The sequence below is a fragment of the Mus pahari genome, chromosome 14, assembly GCF_900095145.1.
Source record: "Mus pahari chromosome 14, PAHARI_EIJ_v1.1, whole genome shotgun sequence".
Lineage (NCBI taxonomy): Eukaryota > Metazoa > Chordata > Mammalia > Rodentia > Muridae > Mus > Mus pahari.
Genome location: NC_034603.1, coordinates 82,126,850 through 82,147,461, shown reverse-complemented (window position 1 = coordinate 82,147,461; position 20,612 = coordinate 82,126,850). Strand labels below are relative to the sequence as shown.

Below are 20,612 nucleotides of genomic sequence, written 5' to 3'. Positions count from 1 at the left end.
AAAGGCAGGGGGAGGGAGGGAGGGAGGGAGGGAGGGAGGGAGGAAGGGAGACAGATGGAACAAGGCAGTAACAGACGTAAGGAAGGACAGCAACCCAACACGTTTACCAACGTCAGCCCCTGGGGTTTCTCCAAGGAATCCCACTGATGTGTGTCCTGACTGGCAGATGTTGGTGTGGAACCAGGGCTTAGAAATCTCCCTCTGGAACCCATGACCTAGCCCTGCTGACCTGGAGATACACAGCCCTGGAAACTCCCATTCTTCCACTGGCGGCTTATGTAGGTCTCAGAGGCCTGGAGACGTCCTCAGCACATCAGGCTGAGGAGTTCCTTGTCTTCCAAAGCTTGTACCCCAAGCCTGTTGTCACATGGGACAATGGGGGCAACCCTGGGGACCCTCCATCTGGGGGAGGGCTCCCAGGGTTGAAGCCCAGGCCTATCTAAACCACAGTGACTCTGGCCACTTTGGGGGGGCTGACCTTTCTAAGAATGACTTCTGCATTCTCTGACTGCAAAAGAAAAGGCTTAGGGTAAGGAAGCCCCAGGAGATTTGCAGATGTTTTGTGGATGCTTCAAAGAGAAAGCTATTAAATCAGAATCAGAGACTTCCCTGACTCTTCCGGCTTCTCCCTGCCTCAGCCTCAGTGAGAGACTCCAGGACCTTCTGTTGGCTCCTGAGGAGCAACCTACCCCACATGCACCCAACTAGCCATATGCAGACCTTCTTCAGCCCAGGAGCCACACTGACTCCCGAGAAGACAGCAGGGATGGTAGGGCTGAAACCAGTGAGGGAGACACAGAAGTTGCCTCCTGAGGGAAGTGAGGTTCAGAAAGGGTCACCCCAATAGGAATTCCCCAGGACTACCACTGAAGGGAAGCTGAGAAGTTCTGTGGGGGCAGAAAGGGGGTTGATTAAGATATAGAGGCAAAAGACGGAGTGGCCAAAGAGTGTGCCTCATGTGGAGCTTTGAGTGTCCAGGGGGACAGGGGACACCAGTCTGTGTGGTGATTGTGGCTGGTCAGAAGACTGTTAAGACTGGAATTATCCAGAGTTCTTCTTGGCTGCCAAGCCTGATTAAAACCTAGAGCCTTTGGGTGAACGGTTTACTGGGTCAAGAACTAGCTCAAAAGATGACTGTAATCCAGAGATGAACTCAAGTATCCATGACCCAGCCACCCACTGCAAGACACCCCAGAGCTTCCTCATGGTGACATTTCCTTCCTCATAGTCCTTCATGATTTAACTAGCATTGTGCCTTCTTGCTCACTGACCTCCAGAAGTCCTTTGCCATTTATCATCCCGGTCACTAGACACTTGTTTCTGGGATCATCTCTCCTTGAGCCTTACTCGGTTACAATCTAAAGGCAAGGAGCAGGGATTCTTGCCTCTAATCAAAGCGAGAGGAAAGAGATTGTGGTGTGTCTACTCCTCCAGAATAAACTACGGTCTATATCTCCCCGCCATAGCTCCTATAAATAATGATGATGGAGGAGATGAGTTACGGGCAGTCAGTCAGCTCAATAGCAATCAAAGGTCTGTACAAAGAGACAAGGCTTGGACTTTTGTAATCCAGAAAGATCTGCTGATGTGCTGGACAGTTTTAAGTCAACTTGACACAAGTCAGACCCACTGAAGATGGAACCTCAATTAAGAAAAATGTCGCTAGAAGTCTGGCCTGCAGGCAAACCCGTAGAGCATTTCCTTCATTAGTGATTGATAGGAGAGGGTCCAGCACATTGTGGGTGTTGTCATCCCTGGGCTGGTAGTCCTGGGTTCTATAAGAAAGCAGGCTGAACAAGCCATAGGGAGCAAGCCAGTAAGCAACACCCCTCCATGGCCTCGGCATCAGCTTCTGCCTCCAGGTTCCTGCCCTGTTTGAGTTCTTGTCCTGGCTTCCTTCAGTGATGGACATGGACGTGTAAGCCAAAGAAACTCCTCCCAACTTGTTTGGGTCATAGTGCTTTATCGTAATAGGAACCCTGACTAAGACACCTGGTGAAGGCCGGTTGGATTCAAATACCTTTGTGAGCCATGCATGAACTATTCCCCAATCTGTTTCGTAACCTATGGCCATCTTTGTTTATGTCTAGTGGGTAAAGATACCATGTCGACTTCTAATCAACTTTCCTGGTCTACTGTGGACAGTGGTGCAAACATGGTGTCTTCTGACTTGCAGAAGAGGTGAGTCCTGAGGTCTTTTCTCCTTCCCTGTGATAGTTTGTATATGCTTGGCCCAGGGAGTGGCACTATTTAGAGGTGTGGCCTTGTTGGAGTAGGTGTGTCACTGTGGGTGTGGGCTTTAAGACCCTATTCCTAGCTAGCTTCATGAAAGTAGTCTTCCACTAGCAGCCTTCAGATGAAGATGTAGAATTCTCAGCTCTGCCTGCACCATGCCTGCCTGGATGTTGCCATACTCCTGCCCTGATGATAATAAATGGACTGAACTTTTGAACCTGTAAGCCAGCCCCAATTAAACGTTGTCCTTATAAGAGTTGCATTGGTCATGGTGTCTCTTCACAGCAGTCAAACCCTAGCTAAGGCACTCCTCTACACAGGCTCCTCCTGTGGGGATGCCAAGCCTGGAAACTCCTACCCATGTGCTATCACTAGGAGCTAGTGATTGTCATAGTCCAGACTCAAGGTCCCAAGCCACCTCTGTCCCTGGCACTTCCCACCCACTGTGGTCCCCATTCCAACCCCATCAGGAAACTGATCTGCAGAGCTGTCCATCACTACCCAGCCAACTGGACTGGTCAAAAAAGCCCTGGCAGCATTGTGACTGCCGAGGGAGAGACAAGGACCCCATATCATCATGAGAACAGGGCAGAGACAGTGATTTGCTAACCTGGAGCCAGTGTTGAGGGCAGAGTAAGCAAACACAACCCAGATATAGAGAGCTTCAGGTTTCTGCTGGGTTGAGGGATGTTATGGGAAAGGAGAGCCCCAGAAGATAAAGTTAGGACTAGGGAACAGGCCCTATAAAAGCCACCTGGAGACACCGAGATGCCCTCATGGTTGGGTGGACCTTGGAGAAGGTCCCTGGAGGAGTCTTTCAAGTAGGGTGTGGGCCTTCAGTTTCAGGTTGTGATGGGCTAGCTCTTGACTTCCATGTCTTGGGGGATAGGGCATAATGAGTCTCGAGGGCATGAGGCCTTAATGGCTGTGTCTTTGTCACAGGAACCATTACATGCTCCTGGCATTTGTGAAGGTGCCTGCCTTGCTCATCTTGGCTGGTGCTGTCCTCTGGCTGAAGAAGTCAACTCAGAAGGTCCCTGAGGAACAGTGGAGACACACTCTCTGTAGCGATTTGGACTCTGAACTTCTAGCTAAAGACATTTCTCCTTAGACTGATGGATAAACAGAGCCTTCCCATTCTGGACTCTCATTCCAGAGGAGACCTCGACCAAGGAAGAAACTTCCTTAAATCTTCCGTGGGCGGTGACCAAGGCTGGTCCCTGGAAGGCTAGGCCAGGCATGAGCTACACTCTGCACAGAATGGAACTACAGCGCAGGCTCTTCCTGAGGTATCATCACAGCTGCATGACCAGCACCTTGCTCTCTCTTTACATCCTCATCAGCCCTACCCCATCTACCCATGACCATCTGACCATGGTCAGCCCAAGATGAGAACTGATGGAACACAGTCCAAGCTGCAGAAAGACAGGTGTGTGTGCCCTGCCGAAAAAGCTTGTGCAAAGCCTGGGACAGAAGCACAGAGAAGCAGAAGGGACCAGTGGGGTAGCTAGGTCACCTATCCTATGACTCTGTCATAGGAAACTCTGAGAAGGCGGAGCAAGCGGTCATTCTCCATGCTCTGGACACTGAGCCTGCCCCTAGCGTGCACTTCTGAGGAAAAGAGAGGACTGAAGCCTGCCCAACAGGCCCAGGGGTCTGGATTGTGGAGAACTTGGGAATCCATGACTTAGCCAGCAGGTGTGTTTTGCTCCAGGAGTCAGGGGCAGAAAGCTGCACAGCCTTTAGATCTCCAAACTACACAGTCTCGGGGCATGCGGGCTTCAAACAAAGGTTAGCCAGGCGAGGGCAGCAGAGAGCTCAGGAGGCAGAGAGAGCCATATGTCGTCCCACCTGGATCCTCCCCGTGGCCCACACTGGATACATCTGCACCTCAGAGGAAGTTAGGCCAAGGGTAGCTCATAGAGTAACTACCAACAGCACCAGCCAGGAAGGTAGAGGCCATGAGAATGATCCCCTTATCACAGGGTTATCTTTGACTGTAGTTGGAGCGTGGGGAAGAAACTTAACATGAACTCTGCCTTTAGTGAGGTGTTTCCATTGCACAGCACAGAGCTGCCATGCACATTGCAAAGACATCATATCTCCAGAACAGTCTTGTCTTGCAAGACTCAGACTCTAAGCCTACTGAGCAATGCCTCCCTTCCCCACCCCTACCCCACCCCCCAACACTACCTCACCTCACCTCATCAGGCCCTGGCTACCACCATCTAACATTTTGTCCTTGGGAGTTTAGCTAATGCACCTGAGTGGAATCAGGAGGTGTCTGTCATTCTGGGGTTGCTTTACCTTAGCATCAGTCACATCCCCAAGGACCATCCACCTTCCAGCGGATGACAGAATTCCTTTATGTTAAATGCTGAAAGGCATCCCACTGTATGGATATACCACACTTTCTTCCTCCACTCATTTACTCATGGATATTTTGTCTGTTCTTGGCCTTTGTGGATAATGTTACAGCGAGCATGAGTGTATCGGTGAAGGTTTCACGTTAAGATGCTGTCTTCAGTTCTCTTGCTTATGATTGTGATGGTTAATCTTGATCGTTGTCTTTGCTGGGTTCAGAACCACCTAGGAGACACACCTCCAAGCCTCTCTATGATGGTGCTTCCAAAGAAGTTTAACTGAGGAGGGATGACCCACCCTGACTGTGAACACTCACCATCCCATAGCCTGGGGTCTCAGACTGAATAAAAGGGAGGAAAGAGATAAAGCAAACCAAGCACCCATTGGTCCATCTCTCTTTCCTTCCTAAGAACAAAGTGTGGCTAGCCAGTTCTTGACTCTGGTGCTACAAATAGATCCACTCCCACTGCCATTCGGTCCGCAATGTGATGGACTGTAGCCCTTCCAACCGTGAGCCAACATAAACCTTTCTTCCTTTAGTCTCTTTTCTCAGGTGTTTTGTCACAGCAGTGACACAAGTAATTAGCATGTATACTCAAGAGTATTGTTGGGTCATGTGACAATCCTCATTGTAATCTTTTTGAATGATCTCTGTATCCTTTTCTGCAATGGCTACAATGTTTTATATTTCCACCAACAGGATGTAAACATTCAAAGTTCTCCACACTCTTCATCTACATTTTCTGTTTTTTGTCTGCTTATTTGCAATCACAACCCTTCTCCAGGTGCTTTAATTTATATTATTTCCCTGATAATTGGAGATGTTGGGCATCTTGCCGGTCAAGTCCTTTATCCATTAAAAGCAAGATTTTTTTTTACATTAATTTGTATTCTTTAATTGTGTACATCTGCGTGTAGCTTTGTGCCCTTGACGTAGTACTTGTAAGGGTCATAAGATGGCATTAGATCCCCTGGGACTGGAGTGACAGATGGCAATGAGTCACCTGATTTGTGTGCTGGGAATCCAACTTAGTTCCTCTGCTAGAGCAGTGGGTGTTGTTAACTGATGAGCTGTCGCTCCCACTCACTTTGTCTGCTTTTTAGCCAGATTGTTTTTCTATATATTCTAGATATAATCTCTCCTCAGATATACTATTTTTAAACATTCTCTCCCATTCTGTAACTATTCTTTTTTTATTTTACAGCCAAGATGAGAAAATTTATTGAGTATTTTCAGTTTTGCACATTGCAGTTGCAATGCATTCTACTTTAGCTACACAATACATTTTATTGTTGGAAGAAAGGAGAAAAGGAAACTATTTTTTCTCAAGAAAAGGACAGAATAAATCACATAAGAGGAAATTTTTCCTTATAATTAGATGGCACCATTTAGTTCTGGGAACTAGCCAGACCATAAGCTCAAGAGTTTTAAGCAATAGAATTATTTTATTTTATTTTTTATTAGATATTTTCTTCATTTACATTTCAAATGCTATCCCGAAAGTCCCCTATACCCTCCCCCAGCCCTGCTCCCCAACCCACCCACGCCAGCTTCCTGGCCCTGGCATTTCCCTGTACTGGGGCATATAATTTTTGCAAGACCAAGGGCCTCTCCTCCCAATGATGACCGACTAGGCCATCTTCTACTACATATGCAGCTAGAGACATGAGCTCTGGGAGCACTGGTTAGTTCATATTGTTGTTCCACCTATAGGGTTGCAGACCCCTTCAGCTCCTTGGGTACTTTCTCTAGTTCCTCCACTGGGGGCCCTGTGTTCCATCCAATAGATGACCGTGAGCATCCACTTCTGTATTTGCCAGGCACTGGCATAGCCTCATGTAACTATTCTTTATACTCTTTGAAGAGTGTTGCTCAGTGACCCCCAGGGTCATAAAAGCTAGCCCTGCCCCTCACCACCTGTAGCACTCAGGAAAGTGGGCCCTGCACTTTACCTGGGCAACACAGGGAGCTGGTCCTGATGACAAAGGCACTAGTGAGCCAGCTCAAGAGTACGGATGCAGAAGAACTGGCCCATCCCATTGTCAGCTGTATCACTTGGGGGAATGGCCCTGCACCTTGACTAGGCAACACAGTGGATCTGGCTCTGGCGTTGTGAGTGTGGGTGAGCCAGCCCAGAGGGCATGAGAGTGAGAGACCTTACCCTGCCTTCTGTCAGTGGTAGCTTTGAGTGACCTGGCCAGAGCATTGCTGGAGAGCTTGTCCTAGTGGCTCAGATAAGGGAGAGCTGGCAGGCTATTCAGCTTTGCTAGCATCTAGGTCCAGATCCATGGCTCTGAGTTAACCCACCCCAAAATCTACACCATCTGTGAACTGTTGGAGCATGTGAAACAGCCAGTCCCGCTGATCCAAAGCTGCAGGATATCCATGACACAGGGCAACAACAGAGTAACCAGGAGGAGTTCCAGTGAGGATCCAATATTGATAGTGTCACAGAAGCCAGAGCTCTCGACCAGACCAATGACTCCTGGTAATGAACATCTAAAAGTAAAGATAGGTGGACAGAGGGATACACTGTGGGACACACTGTGGGACACACTGCGACACACCGCAGCTTCCACGATGAGATGCTTTCTCTGTATTATTTTGTTTTGTTTGTTTGTGTGTTTTTTACTTTGGAGGGAGGTTATAAGGGTGGAGGGTGGATCCAAGGGGGTGGGGAGATGAGTGGGACTGGGATGAATGATGCAAAACTCACAAAGAATCTATAAAAATTTAAAGAAAATTAAAGGAGTGTTACTCAGAGACTGGAGAGCTGTAACGGTGATTGAGATCATTGGTCTCTTCCAGAGGCACCAGGTTCAATTCCCAGCATCCCAGAGGACCCAGGTTCAATTCCCAGCATCTACATGGCAGCTCACAACTGTCTGACATCCTTACACAGACATAAACGCAGGCAAAATGCCAATGCACATAAAAATAAATCATAAAGAAATTTAAAAAGAGTGTTCCTCTTTTGTCTATATATGAAGTTATGGATAATTTATGGCAGGGCAAACATGACTTGAAACAAGCTGGCTACAAGAGGTGGGTAGGGATTTCACTCTCTATGAGAAGATTAAAGCATAGTCACATGAGTATAGAATAGATTGTCACATACCAAACCAACAACATTGTTTTTGTTACGTGAACAAATATTTTTCCTTTTACTTTAGTGGGTTGTTTGGTTGTTTGTTTATGCCAGACTCTCACATATCTCAGGCTGGCCTTGAATTTACTATGTAGCTGAGGATGACCTTGAACTCATGATCTTCCTGCCTCCACCTCAAAACTGCTGGAACAACAGGTGTGGTTTCTTCAAGTGCAGTTTTATGTGGTGGTGGGGGGGGATTCAACCCAGACATAGCCCTCTACCAACTAAGCTACATCCCAACCTGTTTTCCAGTTATATTTTAAAACCTTTTTGACAATTTTACGCACGTATACAGTGTACTATCACATCCAATCCCACTGCCCTCTCCCATTCTCATCTCAATCTTGCTACTTCTACTTTAAGGTCTTATGGGGCTTTTGCGGGGTGGGGGTGGGGAGGAGTCTTGTGCAGGTGGCCACAGATGCTCTGTGATCATGATTGATCATGATTGCAACAGCTACGTCATGTCCAGAGGACAGCATTTTGCAGTATTCCTGTCATGTTTTGAATATGCTTGACCTAGGGAGGAGCACTATTTGAAGGTGTGGCCTTATTGGAGTGGGTGTGGCCTTGTTGCAGTGGGTGTGGACTTGTTGAAGTAGGTGTGTCACTGTGAGTGTGGGCTTTAAGACCCTGTCCTACCTGCCTGGAAGCCAGTCTTCTCCTGTTTACCCTCCGAAACAAGATGTAGAACTCCCAGCTCCTCTAGCACCACGCCCCCTGGACGCTGCCATGCTTCCCTACATGAAGACAATGGACTAAACCTCTGAACCTGGAAGGCAGCTGCAGTTAAAGGTTGTGTTTTATAAAAGTTGTCTTGGTCATGGTGTCTGTTCACAGCAGTCAACCCTAACTAAGCCATCCTCCCATCCTTCAAGTCTTGTACTCTCTGCAGCCATTCTTCTTCAGTGTTCCCTGGGCCTTGGAGGGGGTCACACAGATGTGGTGTTTATGGATGAGTACCCACAGTCACTCATTCTCAGCGCTTGGACCAGGTAGGAGGTTCTTCTTCTCTGACCAAGACCAGAGCAACACTAGTCTCTCTGTGTATATAAACACAAAGATTTAGAAAGCAATTTGACTATGAGTCTGTTTGGCAAAATACCAGAGTGCTTCTGATCAAGTGTACAGTACTAGGCTGTCACTCTTTCCCAGGTAGTGGGCCTGAAATTCAAGAAGATAGTGGTTGGCTACTGTTAAGGCCTAGGTGAAATGTTAAGGCTTAAGTAACAGTTGACTGTCTGGCCTACCATTTTGTGCTGTTACTAATGTTACTAGGAAACTTTCTCATATGTTGTTTCTGCTATTCACTTGAATGTTCTGTGCTTTGGTGTTCTTGGAAACCAATCACAACAGAAGTCACTTAGAACTGCTTTGTATAGTTAGCCACAGTAAGCTTGGACATGAACCAACCACCAGGCAGCACTTCCTGCACCTGGTTATGAGCTTTTATGGTCTTTGCTTTTATAAGTTGTCCCTGGGATGGACCCCAACATAAGAGGGACCTCTGCACCAACAAAAGAAGATGTATGGAGTAAGACTTCCATTTTGAGTAGGGGTCAAGTAAAGTTTACCTCCCTGGGAACTGGCTTCCTACTTGGCAAAAAGAGACATGTATGTGGATAACTGACATCCTGGTTGGTATGTTAAGACATGAATGTTAGACAAGGCAATTCCCCTGCCACCACTGAATACCCAAACCAATGGAATCAGGATACATGTACAACAAAGTCCTGTTTCTAAGGAAACCACCATCCCTAAATCCTGATTGGTGGAATCACTTGGCACAGATGTTTGTGGATTTGGGACTTAAAAGCCCTGTGATCTTAACTTAAGGATGCAGTCCAGAACAAGGATACAGTTCAGCTCCCGAGTCTGGGCTGCATCCCTGATCAATCAGTGTTGGGATGTGATGTTCAATAAGCCATCCCTATTTGACCGAAATTGGTGTCTGAGTGGTTTGTGCGGTGACTCCCAGACCCCACCAGTTATGCTCAAAATAGCCATGCTGCTCTTACATCAGTGACTCCGTCTTGCCTGACAGGTTGACATTGTAACATTCAGAGTTCACATTTAGGTAAGACCACTGATCTTCCCCCTGGGTAAGTCTTCCCATAGCCTACATAGCACTTTCTTGCACCATTAGCTTCTAAGGAGAAGCTTCCAGCTTTATTCTTCTGTGACCTATAATTGCATTGTGTGATGTCTTCAGCAATAAGATAAACTATCTATATTTTATTTTATTTTTTTATTATTTTATTTTATTTGTTTTTTCGAGACAGGGTTTCTCTGTATAGCCCTGACTGTCCTGGAACTCACTCCGTAGACCAGGCTGGCCTCGAACTCAGAAATCCGCCTGCCTCTGCCTCCCAAGTGCTGGGATTAAAGGCATGCACCACCACTGCCCGGCTACTATCTATATTTTAATATTCACTTTTTATTCTGTGTGTCTGAGTGCTTTGTCTGCATATATATATATATATATATATATATATATATATATATATATAGTCCTCATGCAAGCCTGGTATTAACAGAAGCAAAATGTGGGCACCCTATCCCCTGGAACTGGAACTATAGATGGTTCCAAGCTGCCATGTATGTGCTGGGAACTGAACCCAGGTCCTCTGCAAGAGCAGGTAGCACTCTTAATCGCAGAGTCATCTCTCCAGCCCCACTAGTTATACTTTAACCGTTTCTCATCTGTTCATGTCCCTATTTTGCTCATAGGTTGACGATTTTGAATCCACTGCATTAAGCTCCCCTCCTGAAGAGCCTCCTGATTCAGGCATTTGGCTCAGGGCAGCCACCACTTCCTCTGTGTTCTCACTGTTGACTATGCAGGACTTGAAGCCAGACTAGTTGGGGCCTTTGTGGGTGGGCTGATGCAAGTTCCTTCCTGTTCTCCGCCTGTCGCCATCATTATCTTCGTCCTAACACTGGCTCCTCCTAGTTCCCAGGAAGTACACTGCACACAATCATCACACTCAGCCCCAATGACTTCCAAGGAAGAGATGAACCATCTCTTCTAGAACATTCCATGAGGCACTCTCTTTCCATGAGGCATTCTCTTTCCATATCTCCCTTGAACTGTTGTTGCCTGGTTCAGACTCATAGGGTCACCTTTAAATGAGCCAATGATAAGATGATTGTGAGCACCTCGCCACCAGATTCAGAATCCTGTCACTGTCTGGGTGTGGCAGATGGGCAGGAGGCTTCTGAGCAAGCTTTGCTTGAACTTGGCTCTGCTCTTGGACTTCTCACACATTGCCCCTTAGTCTGTGTGGGCACAGCACCCTTTGCTCTCTCATCCTGTGTCAACAGGGACACATCATGAGAGCCCAGGGTTCACACCAAAGCAACCCTCTCCTGCATAAACCTGATAGTTTGCAGATGGCATTTTTTGTTTGTTTGTTTGTTTGTTTGTGACTGTGAGTTCTCTGTGGGATGCAGTCTTGGAAATTTGACCTTTCAGATCAGCCTCTCAGATCAGTCTCCAGGACAAGGTAATGTTTCTCTCTTCAACAAAAGGTTCTGTGAGGGAACTGATTCTTCATAGCTAAAGCCTAGACGATCATTGCTTTCCAGATGCATGTGACAAATCCAGTAGCTATATTCCTGCCAATGTATCAATAATCCATCAATACATAACTAAATAACGAAAGAAGGAAGGAAGGAAGGAAGGAAGGAAGGAAGGAAGGAAGGAAGGAAGGAAGGAAGGAAGATTGAGGTATTACTTGACTGCCAATTTATCCCTTAAATCTATCCATCAGGGAACAGGCATTTCTCCAGTGTTAACTCGGGTCCCCATTCTGACTCTGGGGAGGATACATCTTAATCTCAGGGTATCCTCAGGTGGCATCAGCCAAAGGAAGATAGAGTGCTGCTGCCACAGGGTTAGAAGGAAGTGACAGAAATTCTACCAGTCACAGCTTAAAGTCCCTGTCAAGAGATCCCTGGGTACAGCTGTGGCACCCAGTGTGACCAATTGACAAAGCTGTTTGGCTGAACCTCCACCTTAGATATTGCTCTATTTAACTTTATGTCTTTATTTTGTATATATGGATATTTTGCCTGCATGTATGTATGTGTACCATGTATGTGCCTGGGGCCCACATAGGTCAGACTAGGGTATAAGATCCCTGAACCTGGAGTTACAGATAGCCATGAACCACCATGTGAGTGCTGGGAATTAAACCCAGGACCTCTGCAAGAGCAGCTAGTGCTCTTAACCACTGAGCCATCTCTCCAGCCCTTTGGACACTAATCTTATCCCTCAGTCATTAGTCCATTTACCTGGGTTATCAGAGATGCAGCAAGATGTCACGTGTCTTAGATCCAATTATGGAAGAGAGAGGACACTCTAGCGTGTCTTCCTAGGACTCATTTAGTGATGTGTCCTGTCGTGACTCACTGTCTGCTTCCTACAACAAGTAGTGCTGGAAAATTCCCAACATATAGACTTGCCAGGATAACAGAAAATCAACACTGCCCCCCTTCTGACTCTGACACACAGAGACACCACAGGACACCTAAGATCAGTGAATACCGTTTCCATTGATCCCACAGAGCAACTATGGGGAGAGATATTTCTATCCACTACTTCTACTTCTGCTTCTAGGACATCCTCCTGTCTACACCTCCCACCTCACATTAACATTACAGCATTACAGGCTTGCACCACTGCATCCAGCTTTTAACATGGTTTCTGGGGGTTAAACTAAAAACAGAGGCAAGTGCTTTTACCCCTGAGTCATCTCGCACCCTCCAGGCTTTTTATAGTTCATTTCTACAGAAGCACGTGAGCACTCCTCTCATGGCAGCCACCGCCAGAAGTTTGTTGTTTCGGACAAACAGTGGGAGGAAGAAGGGGAAGCTCGGGAGCAGGAAACTTGTTTACGGTCCTCACTTCCCCATCCCCAGGCTATGGCACCATGGCACTCTCTGGGGTCTTGCATGCAGATGTTAGATAAACACATGCTAAATACAGGAAGGAGGGAATGGTGGAAGACGGGCATGATAGGAGAATGGGAGAAAAGGCACATTAACTAAGATGCTTGTTTATTGTTCGTTTGTTTGTTCATTGAGATAAGGCCTTACTCTTTAGTCCTGCTGGCCTCAAACTTGCAGCAATCCTCCTGTCTCAACTTCCAAAGTGTTGGGAGGGCTGATTCACAGGGGTGAGTCTTTGCTAATTATAGCTAATTATAATTGAGTCAGCAGCATAGAGAGAAAGTTTCAAAGATATAAGAATGGTGTTTTAGGTCTCTCAGAGTGGGGGCGTGGCTCAGCTTTTTAAAAATTATTTCCCGGCACTGAAGCTTTATTTCTTTTACTTAATTTTATGTGTCTGACTGTTTGCCTGCGTGAATGTCTGTTGCCGCACTGTGTAGCACCCACAGAGGGCAGAAGAGGGTGTCAGCTCCCCTGGGACCGGAGTTAACAGGCGGTTGTGAGCCTCCATGTGGATGCTCTTAGTAACTGGCTGTGTCTCTAGCCTCTTCTCCGTTTTTTTCTACAATCAATATTCCTCAGTCGTCCCCAACATTAAACATACATTCCCAGCGCCTTCAAAATTATTTACAAATAAAAACCCAAGCAGGTTCACACCTCCCCAGCTGTTCTCAGCACTCCCCACTTGCTGTCTTCTGAGGGTCATGCACACTCCTCCTCCGTGGACATACGAACTTCACATCTTTACTCCTCCTCCGTGGACATACGAACTTCACATCTTTTCTTCGGTCACAGGGCTCACTCCTATTTATGAGACGCTGTTCACCACGTGAGAGTTACTTTCAGGAAGCCACCATGGTGCCTGCTCACCCCTACCTCAGCAGGAGGCCTGCCTCCCCCTGCTCACCAGCTCCTCAGCTCAGCGTGTAGCCAAGAATAAGTTTGAACTCCTGATCCCAAGTTCTTGATTACAAGCATGTGCCACCATACCCAACACCTGGCTGGCTTTATCCTTACAGTTGAAGGTATTTCTTCATACAGCTTTGACATCCGTGCATAGCTGATCTCCGGGCCCCCTTGAGACTCTGTCTCCATTTAAAACTAAGACCTATGTATTGATGGGAAGAAGGAAGGGATGGATGGAAGGAAAGAGGGGGGGAAGTCATTCATATGAATAGGATGTTTGGGGGTCAATGATCACTCTTGGTGCCCCCACTGAACTGTGTCCACGGATTCTGCCACTCCCACACATCACTTTCCTGCCCAGGCAGGTGAGAACTCTGTGTTTGACAGTTGCTCGGGCTCCAGAAGTACATTGTGGGCTCTGCTGAGCTGCTGTGGTCCAGATTTGTAGGGTCTAATTCAAAGGAAGCTTGGGCAGGCAGCAAGGAAACTGCACATGAGTGAGTCCAAGTCTGGAAGAGAGTCTGGGTGACAGCAAGGACCAATGCCGGGACACTGGACATTGTGTGTGACAAGGACCAATGTGGGGCCTCTGGGCGATTGTGTTCCAGGCCCAATACTTAGATAGCCTTACCTAATAGAGTTCTTCCTTGGTCTGTAGGAAGCCCTAGCTTCCATCCCCAGCACCAGTTAAAACTGGGAATGATGGCACATACCTGTAATCCCAGCTCTTGAAAGGCGGAGGCAGAATATCAGGAGTTCAAAGCCATCCTTTGCTACCTAGAAAGTTTGAGGCCAGCCTGGGGTACATGAGATCCTATATCAAAAAATAAAATAAAATATTGGTGCGTCTTCTTGCCTCACTGTCTATCACTCTGTCCCCCGTTTTTCTATACCCACCACAGGGACAGTGACTGCCCTTCCCTTGGGCAGGCTGCAATCAATGGAAAACTTCAAGAATCAGGACTAGATAACTGAGCACAGCAAAGGAAATGCTTGATCAGGAAGTTTGGGGTTCTCTTTCCACACCATGGGGAGGGCAGCGGAGTGGGGTGCCAGACAAGGGGTGTTTGTCCTTCCTCTTAATTCAAGCTCTTCCCCTTCGCAGTCGCAGGACACAGAAAATGCAAAATTCTCTGACCTGGCTGGACAGCTAGAGCAAGACATGTGTGATTCTAGCCATGGCCACAGGGTGGAGACATGTGGTTGTCTAATCCCTCAGTTATGATCCAAGGTGGAATTAGCTCCACAAACCAATGCTGGGGCAGCCCGGTGTCTTAGTTAGGGTTTTATTGCTGTGAACAGACACCATGACCAAGGCAACTCTTATAAAGACAACATTTAATTGGGGCTGGCTTACAGGTTCAGAGCTTCAGTCCATTATCATCAAGACAAGAATATGGCAGCATCCAGGCAGGCATGGTGCAGGAGGAACTGAGAGTTCTACATCTTCATCTGAAGGCTGCTAGCAGAATGCTGGCTTCCAGGCAGCTAGGAGGAGGGTTTTAGAGCCCACGCCCACAGTGACACACCTGCTCCAACAGGCCACACCTTCTAATAGTGACACTGCAGGGGCTGAGCATATACAAACCATCACACCCAGTGAGTGCAAAGTCAACAAAGAAGGCAATGACTTCCTCAGGCCATTTCCTTCTTCCTTCTTCCTTCTACCTTCCTTTCTTCCTTCCTCCCCTTGGACAAGGTCTGTTTATATACTCTAGGCTGGCCTTGAACTTGCCATCCTGCCTTGAGGTCATGGTTTAAAACTTTGGGTCTTTGCAATTCTTTTGAACAGATGGATGAGGACTATCTTAAAATACATTCCATCAGGTTCCATCGGTGAGCATAATTAATTAATATTAATTAATTAATATTTTTTTTAAGGAGAGGGGGTATAGATGGCTTTGCAACTGCTCTTCCTATAGTCTCACCCACCACTGAGCCTGGTTCAGGGATTCCTGAATTTAGCTAAGAATTTAAAGGGGTGGGCGTGTAGCTCAGTGGTAGAACACTTACCTAGCATAGTCATTCGGTGGATTATTATGGGATGGTGCTGCCGTTCTTACATGAGAATGTAAAGAATGATATCTGAGGCGGTTGTGGTGGGGAAGGGGGGCTGGGGATTGGAGGCCTGGCATCCACGTGGCCGAGGGAACAGGAACATGAGGATTACAACTACATGAATATGTGCAAAATGGCCGGGTAGAGTCACAAGCCACAGAACCACATCTAGTCAACGACAGACCACATATGTGATGTTGGACTTCAAAGAATGTCATGAGATGACGGCAGAGCTGCCTAACATTGCTGCAGAAACCATTGCTTTCGGGTGTATAGTGTGGTATAAACACACCTACAGCCTTGCCAGGAATATAAAACTATACTGTGGGGGGGGGGGACAGAGGGGGTTGGAGACGGGCCTCTGTTTCAAGAGTGTGTGCCTGGCGTTCTCCAAGCCCTGTCCACAAACTCGTTTCTCAGACCCTGTCCTCGCTGTTGGGTGACATAGCATTGAATCTTTCCATGCCTTGAAGGTACTCTCTCAAACACACTTTAAAACTGTTTTTATTGTTTAGTTTGTTTTCAGAGACAAGATCTCACTCTGTAGCCTATGCCTCACTATGTAGCCCAGGATAACCTCAGACCCTCTGAGGTCCTTCTGTCTGGGATCACAGGTGTGAGCCACCACAGGGGGACTCAGGATGAATTTAATTGCCAGTGTGATGGCATTGAAATGGTAGGCATTCTACAAGCTGACAGCCAAGCCTTCAATTCATAGGCCTTGAGGACACTCAGCTTCTCTCTGAGGGCTTGTCTCGTCATGGCTGAGCTGAGCCCTCCCTGGGGCCATTTCTGCCCCACCTTGTTCGGGGCTGTCTCTGGCACCACTGCCCATGGGACCAACCCCATCTCTAGCTGGGCCCATTGACCAGCAGCCGTTCTACTCAAGCTCAGAGCTTGTAGTTGAAGTCTTGGGTCATAGTGTCTTTTATTTATTTATTTTTCTCTTATTCACTTTACATCCAGCTCATTGCCCCCTCTCCATCATCCCCTCCCACAATCCTTCTCCCCATCCCCATCTCCTTCTCCTCTGAGTGGGTGGGGTCCCCTGGGTATCTCCCCACCCTAGCATGCTCTCCCACTGAGGCCAGACAAGGCAGCCCAGTTAGAAGAACATATCCCACAGAGAGGCAGCAGCTTTGGGGTTAGGGTCCCCCTGCCCCGACTCCAGTTGTTTAGGGCCTACATGAAGACCAAAGTGCATATATGCTACATATGTGTGGGGAGGCCTAGGCCCAGCCTGTGTATATTCTTTGGTTGGTGGTTCAGTCTCTGAGACCCCCAAGGGTCCACTCATGGATAGGTAGGATTAACCTAAGGCCATCTTACCAGAAGCAATCTACAGATTCAGTGCAATTCCCATCACAATTCCAACACAATTTTTATAAACCTTGAAAGAGAAATTCTCAACTTCATATGAAAAAAAAAACCCAAGATAACAAAAAAATTCTCAACAATAAAGGAACTTCTGGGGGAATCACCATCCCTGATTTCAAGCTGTACTACAGAGCAATAATGATAAAAACTGCATGGTATTGATACAGAAACAGATGCATTGATCAATAGAATTGAATCTAAGAACAAGAAATAAACCCACACACCTATAGACACTTGATCTTTTTGATAAAGAAGCCAAAACCATTCAATGGGTTATAGTGTCTTAAAGCAACACGGACATCTCTGGATCAAAATTTTTAAACTAAGGCGTTAATAGGCTGTTCCTCCTTCTGCCTCTAGGGGGAGTCCCCTCACCTACCTTTTCTCCACTGCCAGAGGTCCCCTGAACTCCTTGGCTCATGGTCCCTACGTCCATCTTCAGAGCCAGTGTACTATCTCCACAACTCCTTCATTCCTCTCAGTAACAGCTAGCACAGGCTCTCTTCACACTCTTATATATAGATGAAAATACCTTGATAATTCAGACTCACTTTACACACACACACACACACACACACACACACAGTCTCACACAAAATACACATGTCATCACCTAGGTTAAGTACTCCCCCCCCCTTTTTTTTTAACTAGGCAAAAAATTTTATTAACCTTTTCCAAACCTTATTCCCAGGCTTCTTCAGCTTAATTTGCTGCAAAGAATGAATTAGGTATAAGCGAAAACTAAAAAGAGCTGCAGTGTCCGAGGGGGTAGGGGTGGGGGCTTGGGCTAAAAAATATTAGAGATTTAGATTTTATCAGATCCACAATAAACAAAAAAAAAAAATTGAAAAAGCAGTCATGACATAAAATAGCAGCTCCCGTAGCTTCTGCAAGTGTCACCTTCTTCAGCAGTGGCTTCAGTTCGGTTTGCCCCGTTCTTAAGAAGCCTCATCAAAATTCTCCACCAGATCTGGAACTTCATCGTCATCCTCCTCCCCAGGAGCAGGTGGTGCTTTTCATTCACAGACTGCGCAGAGCTTCCGTCGGTCTCCTTAAACTAATCAGACTGCATGGACCAAACTGGCTGAGGATGCTGGGAAGCATCTCTGCCTCTGCGTGGCCTGTGATGCTGATGGCATTTGCTGCCAGAGATGCCTTAACTTCCCGGTTGTTAAAATGGATCCCTGTTCCTTGGTTTGTAAACATGTTCACCTCTTCAAAACAAGAGATTCTGTTTACCCCTAACTTCTTTAAGGAGAACTGCAGTTGGTGTTTGTTTGTTTGTTTTTGAGACAGGGTTTTTCTGTGTAGCCCTGGCTGTCCTGGAACTCACTTTGTAGACCAGGCTGACCTCGAACTCAGAAATCCGCCTGCCTCTGCCTCCTGAGTGCTGGGATTAAAGGTGTGCACCACCGCGCCCGGCAGAACTGCAGTTTTTATCGTCTGCTGTGGCTGCTCCCTGAACCACCTTCTTCTTTCTATGAGCTGTTCCTTTCCCACCGATGAGCACTTGTGCCCGAGTTCTTCCTGGTTCATGATCGTTTCTTTCATCTTGTTGGACTGAAAATGGGACCTCGAGGGGACTGGGGTTCATGCACAGGGGGTCTAGGGTAGCCCAGCTGAGGTCAGGCACACACACACACACACACACACAGGGGGATGCAAGATGGCAGCTAGCGGGGGTAAAGTACCTTTTAAGTAAAATATATTCATAGGTTCTGGGGATTGGGACAAGGACATCTTTCAGCTCATTATTCTGCCAGCTGCAATTGGCTGGCAGCCTGGATGGATAGGAATACTGGAAACCCCCTCTGGCTTTGGGCTTCTATTGCTGTGATAAAATACCATGACCAAAAGCAACTTGAGGAGGAAAGGGTTTATTTCACATGCACTCCCTCACCACAAACCATCACTGAGGGAAGTCACAGTGGAAATTCAGGGCAGGAGCCTGAAGGCAGGCGCTGATGCAGAGGCCATAGAGAAGTGCCACTTAGTGACTTGCTCCTCAGGCTGGCTCAGCCTGCTTTGTTATAGAACCCAGGACCAGTCACTCAGGGATGACTCCACCCACGGTGAACTGAACCTTACTTACATCCTAATCATCAGTCAAGTAAATGTACACAGGCTTGCCTATAGACCAGACGGGTAGAATAATTTTCTCAATTTAAGTTCCCTCTTCCCAAATGATCAAGCTGACATAAAGCTAGTTAGCACACTCTCCTTCTTGGGGGGGGGGGGTGTCTCTGCTAGAATGATATGAAGATACTGTGTTGAACTAAACCGAACAGGTGGGAAAAAAGCCTATTGGATACAATATGGAACACATGTGCCAGAGAGGGCGCAAGATGTCATAGGGTAAGAGAGTAAGGAAAGTGAGGATTAACAGGAAGGTCGGAAAGGTTACATAAGCTGTGTTGAAGCAATGGTCCTCCACCGCAAAAGTCAGTGGAAGCCATTAAAGCCATTAAAGGTGGAGCCAGTGCCAGGCTGAACAGACAGCTTCTGAGCAGATGTTGCTCTGTAAGGCTGTGGTTCTTTGTGCAAGGTCATCATGACTTTTGTGCAAGCCTGTGGTTTGGACAGAGTCTTTGGTGACGGTTATTGTCGTCATGTAAATATCCGTGATGATCCTCTTTTGTGGATGTCTCTACTTTGACCATTCCATCTGAACAGATAAGAATTTTAACCCCTGTTGTGCAGTAGGGCCAGGTGAAATGGAGGCAGGAGGATAGATAGCAAGTTCAAGGCCTGCCTGAGTAACAGGATGAGTTAGTTCAAGGTCAACCCGGGCAATTTAACAAGACCCCAGTCTCTAAATAAAATAGTAAAGAGAGGATTAGAATTCAGGACATAGCTGAGTGGCAGGGCACTTGGTTAGCATCCTTGAGTCTCTGGGTTCAGTTATCTGAACAACAACTACTACTACTACTATACTACCACTACATCTCCTTCTTCTTCTAGCACAGGCTAGAAGACAACATGAAATCCATCACCTTAGCTTTTCAAGTAACGGGACAGTCAACCCTGATGGCTATTTTGTGTGTATTTGTATGTGTGCATGCAGGCACATGTGATATGGTCAGAGGATAATCTGAGGTGACAGTCCACACCTTTCACCTTGTTTGGGACACGATCTCTTGGATAATCACTCCAGCACCAAGCCAGCTGCTCTCCAAGCTTCGGGGACCTGTTTCCAGCTCCCATCTTGTTGAAGCAGGGCTGCGAATACAGGCTCTCTTGCTACATGTCCTACTTTTTAATTTTTTAGAGAGAATATCTTGTGTGTTGTATGGATGCATCATCTGTCAATTAAAATGCCTATGGCCTATGGCTTAGGAAGGAAATAGGAGGTGGAACATCTGGTAGGTAAAAAAAATTTCTAGGACAGAGCCAGGTACCAGAAGATTTGCCTGGAAAGACATGACAAAACGGATGCATGGTACCTGAGCACAGGTAATCAGCCATGTATGTGGTAGAATGTAGGCTAGAATAAATGAGATTTTAAGTTATATCTAGTCAGGGAAGAGCCTAGCTATATGACCAAGGTATTTGTAAATATCTTTTGAG

The 20,612-nt window shown here is 46.8% G+C and overlaps 1 protein-coding gene and 1 pseudogene across 2 annotated transcripts in view; one reads left to right on the top strand and one right to left on the bottom strand.

Moving 5' to 3' along the window:
• Window positions 1-5,483, top strand: part of LOC110332428 (CMRF35-like molecule 7) — an 11,958-nt gene extending 6,475 nt beyond the window's left edge. For both annotated transcript variants that reach the window (XM_021213657.2, XM_021213658.2), the window contains exons 3-4: window positions 2,091-2,181; window positions 3,178-5,483. In XM_021213657.2, coding sequence (XP_021069316.1) covers window positions 2,091-2,181; window positions 3,178-3,346 — 260 coding nt within the window. In that variant the 3' untranslated portion in view covers window positions 3,347-5,483. The remainder of the gene's footprint in view (window positions 1-2,090; window positions 2,182-3,177) is intronic.
• A 12,500-nt stretch (window positions 5,484-17,983) lies between these two features.
• Window positions 17,984-18,596, bottom strand: LOC110332597 (annotated as a pseudogene).
• Between the last annotated feature and the right edge of the window lie 2,016 nt (window positions 18,597-20,612).